The sequence below is a fragment of the Pleurodeles waltl genome, chromosome 12, assembly GCF_031143425.1.
Source record: "Pleurodeles waltl isolate 20211129_DDA chromosome 12, aPleWal1.hap1.20221129, whole genome shotgun sequence".
Classification (NCBI taxonomy): domain Eukaryota; kingdom Metazoa; phylum Chordata; class Amphibia; order Caudata; family Salamandridae; genus Pleurodeles; species Pleurodeles waltl.
In genome coordinates, this window is record NC_090451.1 from 248,082,231 (window position 1) to 248,097,559 (window position 15,329).

At 44.1% G+C, this 15,329-nt stretch overlaps 1 protein-coding gene across 1 annotated transcript in view; it reads left to right on the forward strand.

The window, feature by feature from the left end:
• ABCC12 (ATP binding cassette subfamily C member 12) overlaps window positions 1-15,329 on the forward strand; it is a 599,698-nt gene that overhangs the window by 361,282 nt on the left and 223,087 nt on the right. The window contains exon 23 of the mRNA XM_069217731.1: window positions 5,511-5,700. Within this exon, the coding sequence (XP_069073832.1) occupies window positions 5,511-5,700 (190 nt within the window). The remainder of the gene's footprint in view (window positions 1-5,510; window positions 5,701-15,329) is intronic.

Here is a 15,329-nt window from a genome sequence, read left to right on the forward strand (position 1 = left end):
AGCTACATATATGTATTGACATATATGTAGTGCACGCTTATAATGGTGTCCCCACACTCACAAAGTCCGGGAAATTGGTCCTGGACAACATGGGGGCACCTTTGCTAGTGCAAGGGTGTCCTCACACACAGTAAATGTGCACCTAGCCTTCAGTAACTGAATTTAGACATATAGTTGACTTCTAAGTTACCTGCTGCAGTAAAAATGGCTGTGAAATAGTGTGTGCACTAATTCACTCAGGCTGCAGTGGCAGTCCTGAAGGAGTATTTGTATGAGCTCCTTATGGGTGGCAAAATAAATTCTGTAGCCCATAAGGATCTCCTGGAACCCCAATGCCCCGGGTACCTAGGTACCACATACTAGGGAATTATAAGGGGGGTCCAGTGTGCCAATCTGAATAGGAATTTGGAGTCACTAGACTATAGTGACAAATTTGGGAAACAGAGAGAGCATAAGCACTGGAGTTCTGGTTAGCAGAACTCCAGTGACACAGTCAAGCATACTGACAAGACATATAGGCCACAAACTATGAGCACTGGGGTCCTGACTAGTAGGATCCCAGTGAGACAGTAAAAATACACTGACAAACGGGTGGAAATTGGGGGTAACATGCCAAGAAAGATAGTACCTTCCTACACTCATAAGCCGGGTATAACTTGATTCCAGTGACGCAGTGTGCACAGGACCCACTTCTGGGCATTCCTGACCCACCTAGGGTGACGTACTACAGTAAACAAAAAGTGATGGATGGAATACATAAATTAATCTCAGCCACTGTTAATTACTCAGAGCCGCATCCCAGTCCATCATTATTTTGCACATCATGCCACCTCAGTTTGAACCCTGCAATATGCAAATCGGTCTTGACCTTGCTTCAGTGGGAACAGTCCAACCCGAACTGCCAAACCAGGTCCTACCCGAACCAGAACACAAGCAACCACGGACCGGTTTCTCCCTTGTGGTGGACTCATCAGCTGGGTGTAACTTGGTTCCAGTGACACAGTGTGCACAGGACCCACGTCTGGGCATTTCCGTCCCACCTAGGGTGACATACTACAGTATACAAAAAGTGATGGAGCCACTGGTAATTACTCAGGGCTGCAGGACAGAACATTGTTCTTTTGCCCACCATGCCACCTCTGTTTGGACTCAGCAATATGCAAATCAAGCTTGATCCTGCTCAAGTGGGAACAGTCCAGCCCAAACAGCCACTCCAAGTCTTCCCTGAACCAGAACACAAGCAACTAAGGACCGGTTTTGCCCTCGTGGGCTCAGCTGGGTATAGCTTGGTTCCAGTGATACAGTGTGCACAGGACCCGAGTCTGGGCATACAGATCCCACTTAGAGAGACATACTACATGATACAAAAAGCAATTGATGGAATGCTTGAATTCAACTCAGCCACTGGTAATTACTCTGGCCTCAACCCAGTCCATTGTTGTTTTGTGTACCATGCCTCCATGCCACCTCAGTTTGGACCCAATATATGCAAATTAATTTTATCACTGCTCCAATGGGAACAGTCCAGCCCGAACTGCCACACCAGGTCCTCCCCAAACCAGAACACAAGCAACCCATGGCCACTTTTTCCCTTATTGTGGGTTCATCAGCCGGGTATAGCTTGGTTCCAGTGACACATTGGGATTGGGATGTGGCCTGAGTGACTACCAGGAGCTGAGATTAATTCAAACATTGCATTCATCACTGCTTTGTATACTTATTGTGTCACCCAAAGTGGGACAGGTATGCCCAGATGTGGGAATCATGGACACCGAGTCACTGGAACCAAGCTGTACCCAGCTGATGAGCCCACACCTAGAAGGAAAACTGTCCTGGGTTGCTTGTGTTCTGGTTCAGGGAGAACTTGGCTTAGTAGTTTGGGCTGGACTGTTCCGACTAAAGCAGGTTGTAGACTGATTTGCATCCAGCTGGATCCAAACTGAAGTGGTTTGGAGTGCAAAATACTGATGGATTAGGAAGTGGCCTGAGTGATTACCAGAGGCTGAGATTAATTCAAGCATTACATCTATCACTGTTTTGTATACTTATTATGCCATCTTGCCCAAGGGCAGAAGGAGTTTGTCAACATAACTTGCCCAAGTTGACGATAGGCAAAGGTAGTGAGAGTTCCTATGACACCTCACTTTGTTGAAGAATAAGGGTGGGGGGGCTCACAAAAAAGACCACACAAATAGACGAAGTGATGGGTAACTCGTCCCTACACATTGTTTGCAAACATGGGTGAGTGTAAGGTGACAGCTGTCCCAGTCCTCTGTCACTGCTAGCTATAAAGGAGCACAACAACTGGCACCGGCCCTTGTGCCCATTTGCCAACAGGGAGGAGGTGCTGGTACCAGCTGACCTTTTTTCCATGGCCTGCATCATTGCTAGGCTGCGGATGAGTGAGGCTGCTCCTAGATACCCCTTGAAAGCATCCTTAACTGTTGGACAAAGAGAGGGGATTGAGTATGGAGCCCCTTGCACTTGGACAATCCATGCAGAAGAAAATAGGGCATTTCCCTCTCTTGAGTAGGGAGTGGCCTACACTTGTCCAGTGTAAGGAGTATAGGGCATTTTTCCACTCTCACTCTTGAGCACGGTGAGGCTGTCATGGGGGCATTAATCCCCATTCTCACTTCTGGGTACAGTAAGGGAAGGTTATTTGTAAAAAACCTACATTCCTGGACATCTTAAGGAGAGATTGAACTTCCTCAACACTTGTAGGAAAAACCGTGTAAAAAAAAAAAAATTAAGTCATCTACACTTGAGCAATGCAGTAGGGAAATTCCATCACGCTTGCACTGGGGCAAGGCAAGAAGGGTTATATATAGCTGCTTACTCACCCTACCTGCTGGTTTCTACCCAAGCCTCTTCCTAGTTTCAGGCATGTCGGAGACAGATATACAAATTCTAGAAGGTGAAAGCAACTCACCACATTGTGGATTCTTGGACTGAGTAACAAGAAAAACGTAAACTGGGAGGAAGGAGAGACAACAGATGAGAAGACCTTCACCAAATGAACAAAAGTCACTGGGTGGTCATGAATTCAATTGGAGAAAAAATAAGGAGCAAGTGACAGTTCAATGCATGTGTGAGAAATAAATGTCAAATGTCTAACGAGTGAAAACAAGTTAGATAGGGTTTAATATGAACTGAATTATTGAGACCAAATAGTAAGTAAACGGAAAAATAAAGATTAGTTTGAAGAGGAAGATGAGCATATTATCAAAGACCTGTAAACAGATAGCAGTGGCAATACAGGCATGAAAGAACAAATGACTGAATAAGAGTTTTTAGTAGAAAAGGGAGAAAGAATTATTGTCTTGGTATAATATAGACAAAGGCAATATGTGTCGGCACCCAAAAAAAAATATTCTTGAAAAGCCAAAGAAGTGTGAAAATGAATGCCTAAATTATGGGTGGGAGTCGTTAGAGCAATAAGAGAAGGTTGAAAACTTGGAAGAGAGACACAAATATGTCTCAGACAGGGAAAGAATAGTACTTCTGTTTTTGAGGGGCTTAAACAGAGAAAATAAAAAAACATCCAAGATTCAATAGCAGAGAAACAATACGAGTGGCGAGAATGATTAGAAACACTTAGGCCCTCATTTTGAGATTGGCGGTAAAAACCGCCTACAGCCGTGGCAATGGCCGCCAAAAGACCGTCGCCCCGTCTACCAGCCATCTGCAGTATTATGACCACAGCTGGATTTCTGCCACAAGAATGGCAGAAATCTGGCTGTGGTCATGCCAGCAGATGGTCGGAAGGTGGTGCTGCTACCACCAGCAGCGCCTCCCCAGTAGAACGCCGCCAGCCATATTATGACCAATGATATAGCCTGGCGGTGTTCTGCTGGTGGGCCCTGCTGGTGACAGCAGCACCCCATCCCATATCCTGCCAGAGGACCCCATGGATCCAGGTAAGTCGGGTCTCTGACAGGGGAGGGGGGTGTTGTTGGTGTGTATGGGGGTGCGTGCATGTATGTGTGTGCATGAATGCGGGTGTGTGTTGCGTGTTGAATGCGTGTGTGCATGCATGGAGGTGTGAGTGCATGCATGTTTCTGTTATCTGAATGCGTGGCTGTGTGTATGTATGAAAGTGTGTGCGGATGGATGTGTGTGTGAATGGATGTATGCATGTGTGGAAGCATGTGGGAATGGGTGTGTGTATGCGTGTGTGTGTGAGAAGGGGGTGTGAATATATGGGGGTGGAGGGCTATGGAGAGGTAGGGGGGTACCTGAAGAGGAAGGGGGGTCGACCCCTATCAGTAACAGGGAAGGAATTCCCTGTAGTGCCTACCACCATGGTTTTCGTGGTGTTACGAACGCCATGGAAACCATGGTGGGAGGTGGGGTCATAATCCTGCAGGTGGAACAGTGACGGCATGCAGGCTAGAGATGGATATCTCCAGCCCGGCAGCTGTAACCCGCCAATGTCATAATATTGCGGTAAGTACTGCTAGCCTGTTGGCGGTATGTACCGCCATATTTCCACCGACTGCTTGGGTCGTAATGACCCCATTAATGTTTAGAAACAAAAAGTAAACTGAGCTATCATTTGCATAACAATGCACTTGGAAACCAAATGAAGAAATGACAGAAAACAGTGGAAATGTACACAAAATTAAAGAGTTCTAGACCACGCATTGTATGGGGGCAAGAATAAACTAGTCTAAATATCATCTCATTGAAACATTGTGTCCTAAATATTGTTTATAAAAATATCACTCCTTTGTAGATAATATAAAATCTACACCCAATAGAGCAATATTTTTGTGAATGATATTAACCTCAACAATATTTTTGTTACCGATATTCTAACATACTCGCAAGTGAAGAACCCAAAAAATGCCCCACAATTGAAAAACACTTTTTAAAGATCCCACTGATCTATAATAAAAACTATTTTTTTAAATAAAAAAATCCATTTTGTCCCAATCAGATCTTGGAACTGAGCTTTAATGTAACTAATTGCCTATGTATGTTTAATAATAATGTGTGTATATGCATCTGTATGTAATACAAGGATGCCGCTTTTAAATGCTTAAATAGAAAGTGAATGTTCTGGTTTTAGTTCTGCTCTTCATCTGTAGTCCAGTTAATAAGAATATATCCAAAAACCTTTACGATCTTGTTCACATGATACACATGATACATGGTCAATCAAAATTTCAACTAATGTGATTTATGATTCTATAATGATCTTTTAAAATTTTTGACTACAAGGGTTGTTGTTACTGATTGTTTATACGGTTATACGTTTTAATTGAAATAAATGTAGATACTGTTTGCACTAATCATAGACAATCTGCATAGGAAGAAGAGTAATATGCAAATAGATATAGTGCAAAAATTAGAACACTTAATTAATACATTGTGAAATACTTTCAAGACTACATGCTCTTTAAATCACACCATAATATAACAGAGCCTGTACAGATTTGTAAGAATTACATCTAGCATTGGTTTGTTTCAAAAAGTAAAGTTAACCATGTTGTTTTTCATTACAGATTTAAACTGTTAAATGATGACAACTCTTGCCATTACCTCTTATTTAACTGTGCAATGAGGTGGTTATCGCTGAGAACGGAGTTCCTTGTTAACCTTGTAACAGTAACAGTAGCTCTGTTTGTGGTTCTCACTCCTCCATCAACAGTCAGCACTTCATCCAAAGGCTTGGCATTATCCTATACTGTGCAGGTAAAATAATAGATAATACTACTATCAATAAATAATATGAAGCTTTGTCTACTGTAAGATGAAAACATCATCATGCCATGTTGAATGCATACGTCTTTGACTGGTGTAAAATCCCATTAACTTTAACTTCTGTGAGAGGAGAGGACTGTGACTCACAAGCTAGTCATTAATTTGTATCCTCTTATATGTAACATTAAATGCAATATTTCAATGCAAATTGTAACATAATTCATAAATATTAGTTTCCCCAAAATGTAAGAAAACAGATATGTTGATGTGGTGAAGCAGTTGTATGTCTATTTCTTTATTATGTTATATCTAAGAATATAGATGATGCACTTACTATGATTGGGATATTTGTTTTGTGTTATGTGTTAGGTGAAAATACTGTAACAAAATGGTCATATTAGGCAAAATAGTGTAGGGTTTGGTTTTCCGGTTTGTATAATTGTAGTAAATAATGCCATGCCCATAAAAACTGCACATAAATTCAAAGTTGTTTCTCAATAAACGATCCATGTTTTAGTGGCTTGTTTGGACAGTCCTGAGAGTAACAATATTTTTCTACCCTCATTATTTTGCAAGAAGCAGACAATGTGGTGACAAGGCATTATCTGCATTGCATAACCTTTGAAATTGAGGTGTGGCTATTGAATCAGACTTCATTTTTTACATAGGGCAGTAGTGGGTAATTATACTGCTTTGTGATTAGCATGACTATCGAAATGTACCACCGGCCATTATCCCTAGATAGTGAGGAAAAGGTTGGGAGAGGGATAAAGATGGAGATTGGTCAGCTGCAATGATTTGTGGGTATTGGTTTGCAGCCAGTGTGTGGCAGACATAAGCTGTAACCACTGCTGATGTTTGTTAGCCATTTTTAGAAATGGTGTTGACAGTGACTGTGAAGATTTTAACCTTATCCTAGACCCTTGTCTTAGTGACCCTAACACAGTGACTAAGTTCGAAAAAATTCTGGATTCTAATGGATTAGCAGATACTTGGTGAGCTATGTGGAATGGCAAGTGGACATATTAATTTGACTCGTCTGCACATGACACCTACTCCTGAATTGCTTTTTGACAACTATCCAATGACTTAGCTTTCAGGGTGCAGCCTCTAGAGATTCTGCAACCAACCGTATCTGACCTCTCCCTAGTCCTCTTAACATCAAATCTGTCTGACCCTTTGCATTGCTTGTGACCCTCGTGTTTCCTCTCTGCTGTGCTTGGTGACCCTGTTTTTCCTGCAGACATGACAATTAAAAAACTCTTTGCTATAAATGTGGGTTTGATCTCTGTGTTCACTACGGTCTGAGAGACCTTCAAGAGCTACCTCAGGGGTATCTCAATTGCTTAACAGGCCAGTGTATTGAGATCATTATGAACCCTATAAAACAACTCAAGATGGCTTTTGCTGCAGATTAGATGCTGTTTGAAAATGACAGTACTAAAGTGACCCTTTGAGAATTTAGTGAACTACACAATCAGTATACAGAGGCCACTGAGAATGAGGTTGCTTACATGGGCAAAAACTTGCAAAGCTCTGTAAGGTTCTGTGGAGGTCTGAGAATGAGCAGAAATCCAAACGTTGCACGGCCCATGCTGATTTTTAGTGCTAGGGGCTTGTGCTGTGCTACAAAATCTGTGAGAATGGCACCATGTATTGCACCAGAAGCTGCTGCTGCTCAAGTTGCTTTTGATGCCGCTTGAGTAGATTTACTACTCGAGTGGCGGTTTGCAGTGAGAAAATCCAAAAAGGAGGCTTTGGGATGCCAGTTCTTTCCCATGCATGGCAACTTACCACTGGCGAGATGCACATAAGAAAAAACTCTGCAACCCGATGGTTGGCAAAATTTGGCTTGTGTGCGGATCTGGGTGTACTCTATAATGGCTGGATGCCTTGTTGTGCAGTACAATCACAAATACCATCTTGGGTCCAGTCAGGTACGTTTACTTCACCTTAAGATCAATGCTGGGTAGCTGTGGTTATGAGCAGTAAGGGTTAGCAAGGGAACAATGTGTAAAACATGCAACAGCACCAAACAATGAAATAGGAACGCAACGACACACAAAAAAAGAAGACACCAATTTATAAAATCAGATTATAGATTTATGAATGTTGTTATGAATTTTTAGAGACCTTGATAAACAAAAATCCACTGGGGATTCAGAAGATACAGATTTTTAAAAATATTATTCCTTTTAAATTCAACTGCAAACAAGCATTGGTCAACAAAAACCTTGGAAATCTTTAAAAGGTTTGAACCAGGTAGTGTGACTGCTTCAGTACAGGTTGGGTGGCCAATTCTAGTAGGACAGAGGTCTAGGAGGCTATAATGGACACTTTGGGCAGTTACCTGGCCACATTTTGAAGCAAAATTCAAACTTTACAGGACAACCGAAATAGACGACAATGGAGTGGTCCTAATGCTGAGAGATGCAAACAAAAAATGCTCAAAGGATGCTCCAGTTGTATTGCTGACGACAAGGGTGTCTTTGTGTGCTCTCCTTGGTCCACAGGTGGAGTGGGGTTATCTTGGACAGAGAGGTCAGGGTTCCTTGAAGTCCTCCATGGTTGCAGTAGCACGCCTGCTGATCCTGGGCTACTGGTCAGTCTACACCACAGTTGGGGCAAAATCTGTTGGTGGGGGATAATTTCCCTGGGGTGCAATGAAGCCAGATTCTGATAGCAGTCCAGGCAGACTTGGGTGCCACTTTTGGCTACCTCAGATTTGTCCTCTTATGAGCCCAGAGACTGGTAGCAGCAAAACATTTGTGGTGGTTACCAACTTGCCAATTAGGGCAACTTCAGCTCTTTGGTCCCTGAAGATCAGCAAACTGATCCTTGGAGTCACTGCAGTTGTTGTCTGTCAAGAATCAACAGTTTCTGGAGCCAGGAGCCATAGGCACAGTCCACACTTTCCTAACTCAAAGTGCAGCAGTTGCATTCCTTCCGAGCATGCAGCCTCTCTTCGTGTGGGTTCAAAAGCAGCCGTGCAGTCATTCTCCAGTTTTCTCTCTGATTCAAGCATGATATCAGGGTCAGAGTGCACGGGGTGCTATATTTATCTGAGTAAAGTCCACTAAGGAGACCATATGATCATTAGCCAATTGGCCGCTGAGTCCCCTTCTACCTATTGATGAAGTTCCTGTGATGTGTGCCATCTGGTTATCCCAGAATGCCACATTCCTGACCCTTTCCTTGGTCAATAGGAGCTTGTTAGCCCACCCTAGAGTTTTCCCTCCTTGATCATATCTACACTTTGTCTGCAGGAGCAAAAGGTATCCTGCTCAGTAGTGTTGGTGCTACTTCTCTCATAAAGGCTGTTTCACCTTTGAAGCCTCAAGTGGCCATCCTGGGGAAGAGGTGACACCTCTCTCCATGGAAAGTGCCTTTGTTCCTGTGAGTCATTCACACATCTTCCCAGACAGTCAAAAACCTGTCTGTGTGCCAGGGCCTTTGTGAGGCCATTGGTTTAGCTTGAGCGCAGACTGGCAACTTTCTAATAGTTGCTTACCTTCAGTAATGGTATTAATTTGAACCTGGGCATCGGGTCGGGTTTAATGCCATGATTCATTTGCTACCTTACATGACCCAGTTTGGTTGTCCCAATCAGAATTTAGCTGGGTTGGGATGCCTACCCTTTGCTAGCCAATGGGGCTACTAACTTTATTTACAACAAAACAACAATTTGAAAGTATTGCTTTTAAGAAATATCAAAGTATATATGTCTTAATTAACAAAATACATCTTCCTGCCATAGTCCTCTATAGGCCGTCCTTAGGGGAGACTTACATAAAGGCATAAAGGACCGCATGATGATTTTGGCGGTCTGACTGCCAGACCGCCATATTGGCGGCCACCAAAGGTTGGAGGTCTCACGGACCTCCGTATTGCGAATTGATTAGCCAGGACTGTCAACACAAAGGCCATAAACCAACACCGCCAGGACTCTGGAGGGTGGAAAATAGGAGGTCCAACCACCAGCACCACGAGCACATCAACCAACCACCTTTCGTATTTCAATTCACAAATCACAATGGCAGTACAGCAATGGCAGTTTACTAATGGTGGTGGAAACCGTGGCAGTCAGCGGTCACCACAGTAACACACAATACCACATTGGATGGATTCAAATTCCACAGAGCTGACACATATTCACACACCCGACACACCTACAAACTTCACTATAAAACATGCCCCTTAATAGACCACAATCCTTTGCATTTACAATGTCACACATAGAAGCCAGAGCCCAAATCAGAGACACAGTACCATAGATTAGGCCCCCTCCAACCTTCACATAGCACTTATCCCATACCCTCACAACACACCCACCATACAAAATAGGACTTCTACACATCATTTACTAACCATCACCCCTCATCACACAGCACCTACACCCCATCATCCTATTTTAGTCTTGTCTACCACCACCATGTCACCCCACAAACATCCCTGTTTCATAGATGACGAGTTAAGAGTCATGGTGGTTATCAGAGCAGAGCCACACTCATTTGGAGCCCAAGGGAAGCAGACTACAATTGCAAGTTAAATGGAAATGTAGCAAAGAAAAGTCAACCTGGTGAATTCTGTAGGCAGCTACCCGCTCATAGGGGGTGACATCAGGAAGCAGTGGAATGACCTCAGGGGAAGGTGCGTTCCATGTCAGCCGCCAGGCACCAGCTGGTGGTCCTCAAGACTGGCAGTGGTCCCCAACTTCCCCCCCCACAGTTCACATCAAGGGAGGAGAAGGTCTTGCAAGGCCATTCTGCATCTTGTGGGCTTGACAGGAATACCTCGGGGAGTCGAGTCGGGTAAGTCACACATCAATAATGCAACAAACTATATTGTCATGCATGCTCACAGATCACTTTTGCCACATTAACAGTCAACCCACCCACCACCCATGTGTCCAACTGTCCAAATACCCCTGTCTGGCATTTCACATGTGAAGTTAACACACCTGGGGCCAGAGTATCTGTGGACGGTGTGGGTAGTACAGGGACTGACAGCCCCACAACTCCCAGCAGTCACTGTTCGACCATTAAGAAAACCATACTGAAAATAACCTTGCATGTAAACCAAACAAAGGAGTATACTCACCTGAATAGTCCACAATTGTATAGTCTGTGGGAATGAAAGCTATGCTGGGGACATCGGCTAGTACAATATCCCTCACACACAGCCACAACTCTGTCCTCTGCAGCTCAGTCTCTTCTACCTTCCATCACATATAGAACTGTACTCACCTAGGGGAATAACAATTGTAAAATCAGTTGGCATAGGGCAGCTATTGACAGGGATGCTAAGGACAGCTGCACTGGTATACCCCTCACACACAGCCACAACTGTGTCATATGCAACACTCTCCCTTCTACCTCCCATCACTTACTGGACTCTACTTACCTGGTGGGATCTTACATATATGCAATGTGATGTAATTGATGTATTATGTCACATATGGCCAGGTAGAATAATTACTCCAAATCTGACGGCCAGTCCAGCATCCACATGACATTGTGCAGCTGTCTGTTAACTCAATAAAGAAGTATTGCTAACTGGGATATGCCATGAAACATTTAATGCTACACTGCTTCCAAGATATGCAAGTGACAAGATACTCTGATATCATGTAGCAAGATGACTTAAAAAGGAATTGTCTTTACCCCAAATGTCAGGTCTTCATAATTTAAAGCAGGTGTCCCGCTCACATGAGGGTATCAAGCAAAGCCAATCTGTATATGGCCCAAAGCGTATCTACTTGTTAAAATTGGTGCTACATGTCACATTACTACCTGTAACTGTCTGTTTCATATCTTCAACAGGTCTACCTGCCACTGGGACCATGAAAAACACTCCTGAGACAGCCACTTTCCCCTGGATGAAGCCCTCAGTGAGGATAGCACTCCTGGCTATGTGGATGTTGGGGCGGCTCTTGCCCATCTGCGCAACCTAGCCAGATGACAACTGTCAGCCTCAACCTGCCCACATCGAATCATCCCAGCCCTGTAGCATGTACACCCCAGGTAAGCAGTCACCCCCAATCCTGTGTCTCAAGGACAATAACAACCACATGTGCCCCCAGTCAAGGTATCAAAGTCACAACTCGAAAATCCTGACAATGATGTACCTGGCAGCAGTGGGCAAACTGTGCCAACGGCGCAGGCTCTTGGGGGTAGGGTGCGTGGGAGGGATGGTGCAGGCCAGCAGCATGAGGTTGCTAGGGATAGTTTTGGCCAGGACACAGTCTCCCAAGTCTTAGGAGCCTACCAACAATCGCAAGGTGTGATGGGTCAGGGACTTGCCGTGATGGGGGTGGTCAAGCAGCTGCAGAGGGACAACCACTGGGACGTCAGGGAACAATGGGAAGCCCATAATGCCCAAATAGTCTGAGAGACATCAACACCACCCTGAGCAGGGAACCTCCACAATACCAGACCTCTTCCAATGGCCAAGTCACACCAGGCCCTTCAACATTTGGGCAGTCAGTGGAATGAAGCCCCTGCCAGGGGAAGGATATGCCATAGACACCCCTGCCTCTGTGGCTGAATAACCCCCCCCCGAAAGAGTAGGCGTCCACCCAAATAACGAGGAGTTGCAGATGGCACGGCAACAACCACTGCCAGGAAGTAACCCCCAACTGATAGATTACCTTTTTTGTGCCTCAGATGCGCCCTATTGGCTTTTCTAAAACCACTTTCCAAATTTCCAGGATAGGAGGACAATGAACTTGGGACTTCAAATGTTGTGGCAGCCACTCAAATTATAACATGCACCATAACTGATCCATTCACTGTTCGAACATCATTTCTTTGTTCATATTCATACTAATCTCCAGTGCACATAAAAATGAACACAACTAATACACTATCAATGTATGATAGTCATTTTTCATCTATGTGAGTAGTTTAATCTGAAATATATTTCAGGATCATGATTAACTCATTAGAAGGGAATGTGAGGAAGGACATGTCACAGGTAGTGCCATGCTGGGGGTCACTACCAACTCAATGTCACACGTGGACAATCACCCATCTCTTTCTATTATACTGTGCAGCACATAGGCTGACCAAATGCTAGGACCTTTATAGTCAAGTATGTCTAAACATGTATTGCTTCTGCTTAGGTGTCAGCAAGTAACAGCCCACTGACCACTGAAGTAAGGAACATGTCAGACTGTGTCCCAAATAGCCTAACAGATTGGTGGAAATTATCATCAGCCTAGGCCTTATCACATACCTATACCATGCCTACCAAATCAACATACCCCCTAATTCAGACAGAGGACAATACCACAGTCCCTATTCAGAGAACCTTCCAATTACAAAGGTCAGGCATCTGTAGGCATATCACTCACATATGTCAGTGTTAACACACATGCACAGTGGCCTGCAATGAGGGAACGCAATGGCAGCAACATACAAGTCAAACAGGATTATTGGCATTACAATGTGAAGGTTGAAAAAATGGATTGCACAGGATGACGTGCAAAACACACATGATCACACACATGACACCATTGCAAACCCACATACTATTGCAAACAGGTCTTTTGTGTAGCAAATATGTCTGCCATCCCACTGTCCTTATAGCCTGGGCATGGGACTTATACACTCCAAAAATATGTAACACAGTTTCTGGATCAATCCATGTCCACTTCTAATGGCAGACCAGCTACAGCCACCTGCCATTGACACAACTCAGAAATGCCACCATGAAGAAGGCATTGTGAAGAACCCTGGAAGGAAAAAGTGGTCAGGAAGGAATTTAGGCAGGTAACGGCATACATAAGCTAGAAAAATCTGTTCCAAATATTGTTTTTCAGATTGTGCATTTCGACCACCCCAAACGAAGGAGAACCTCATGAGAGTCACAACTCCAGTCTCTAAACCTGAGCTGTATACTGCAAGGCATCAAATGACCAGTCTGATGGTCACACAAAGACCCTTCTCAACCAATCCTGACCCCCCCTACTACGCCACAGAGTCAGTGAAATTACAGAACATACTTACGCTCAGCTGAAGTACTGATTGAAGAGATCTGGCTGCATGTCTCCACCTTCATCCTCATCACTGTCATCTTCACTTGGCATTTCCGCATTCTGACCTGGTGAAACTGCTAGCTGCCCCACATCTGGGATGTAAGGGATCTCTTGCCTCAGGGAAAGGTTGTGGAGCATGTAGCAGGTCACAATGATCTGACACACTTTAGTGGGTGAGTAGAGGAGGGCTCCACCAGCCTTAACAATGCTGAGTAATCTTGCCTTCAGGATCCCATAAGCCCTCTCCACGACACGCTGTGTCTTTCCATGGGCCTCATTGAAGCGGTCTTCCCCTGGTGTGGTTGGATTCCTCACTGGTGTCAACAACCAGGGCCGGTTTAAGTAGGCAGAATCCCCTGTAAGGAATTGTGACGTGTGCAAACATGAGTGCAGGGTATCATCACATTTGGCAGCAGATATACCATACTAACACACATGACATATGTAACATGCCAACCAACTAGGCCCTCTCTGAGTACTGTTGTGCCATCAGCTGTGGGATAGCGTTGTTCTGCATGAGAAAGGCATCATGGACTAAACCTGGGCACTGTGCACATACTTGTGAAATGTAGAGGTCTGCCAAACAAACTACTTGGACATTTATGGAGTGGAAGTTCTTCTTGCTCTGATAGACCTGTTCATTGGCATGTAGGGGAACCAAGGGTACATGGGTACCATCAATGGCTCCCTCCACATGTGGAATGTGTGCCAAACCATAGAACTCTGCTTTCGCATGGGCAAAATCTTCATGTTGTGGAAATCGTATGTAGCTGTCCAGGTTTTTCAACATTGCAGAGAGAACATCCTTCAAGACCAGACTAAACATAGGCTGTGACATCCCTGCAGTTAGGGCCACTGTATTGTGGAAGGAGCTTGTGGCTGTGAAGTGCAGCACTTATATGACTTGAACAATGGGTGGTATGCTATTTGGATGACTGATGGCAAGCATCACATCTGGCTCCAACTAACGACAGAGATCCTTGACCATGTCTATTCTCCATGGTCTGCAAGTCTGCTAGTGGGCAGTACACAGGAGGTTGTCTGACCCTTATCTTTCCAGGGTAAGTATGTGAGAGAAAATAAGAAGGTATGTCTATCACTCATTGTCTCCCTTGTAAGTGACATGACTTATGCCACTTAAAAGCTATGACATGCTATTTGATACAGTGAAAACATGTTACACAGCACATACCAATAATAAAAGTTGCACATTAGTTACATGTCATCCCTCTGCTTCAATTAAGATATGTGTATATAAACTGATACGTTAGAGCGACTATGTGATACTAACATCAAACAATGCCTGTGATTAAAAGCCCAAAACACAATTTTGCACATAACCAAGAGGGTGGTGACTGTGCCACCAAAGATTCCTAAAACTTAGCAGGACAACATAACAACATGATCCCTCAATCAGGACAAAAATACATCTTTAGACAATGCCAGCTCTGAAGATTATGCCGTAGAACTTTTTCCCACATTGTGACGCATCAAAAATGAACTTTTCCGACCTTTGAAAGGCTTTAAAATGGCAACTGTCTGACCTACTACACTGGACAATAGGAAATGACTGTGACCGGCA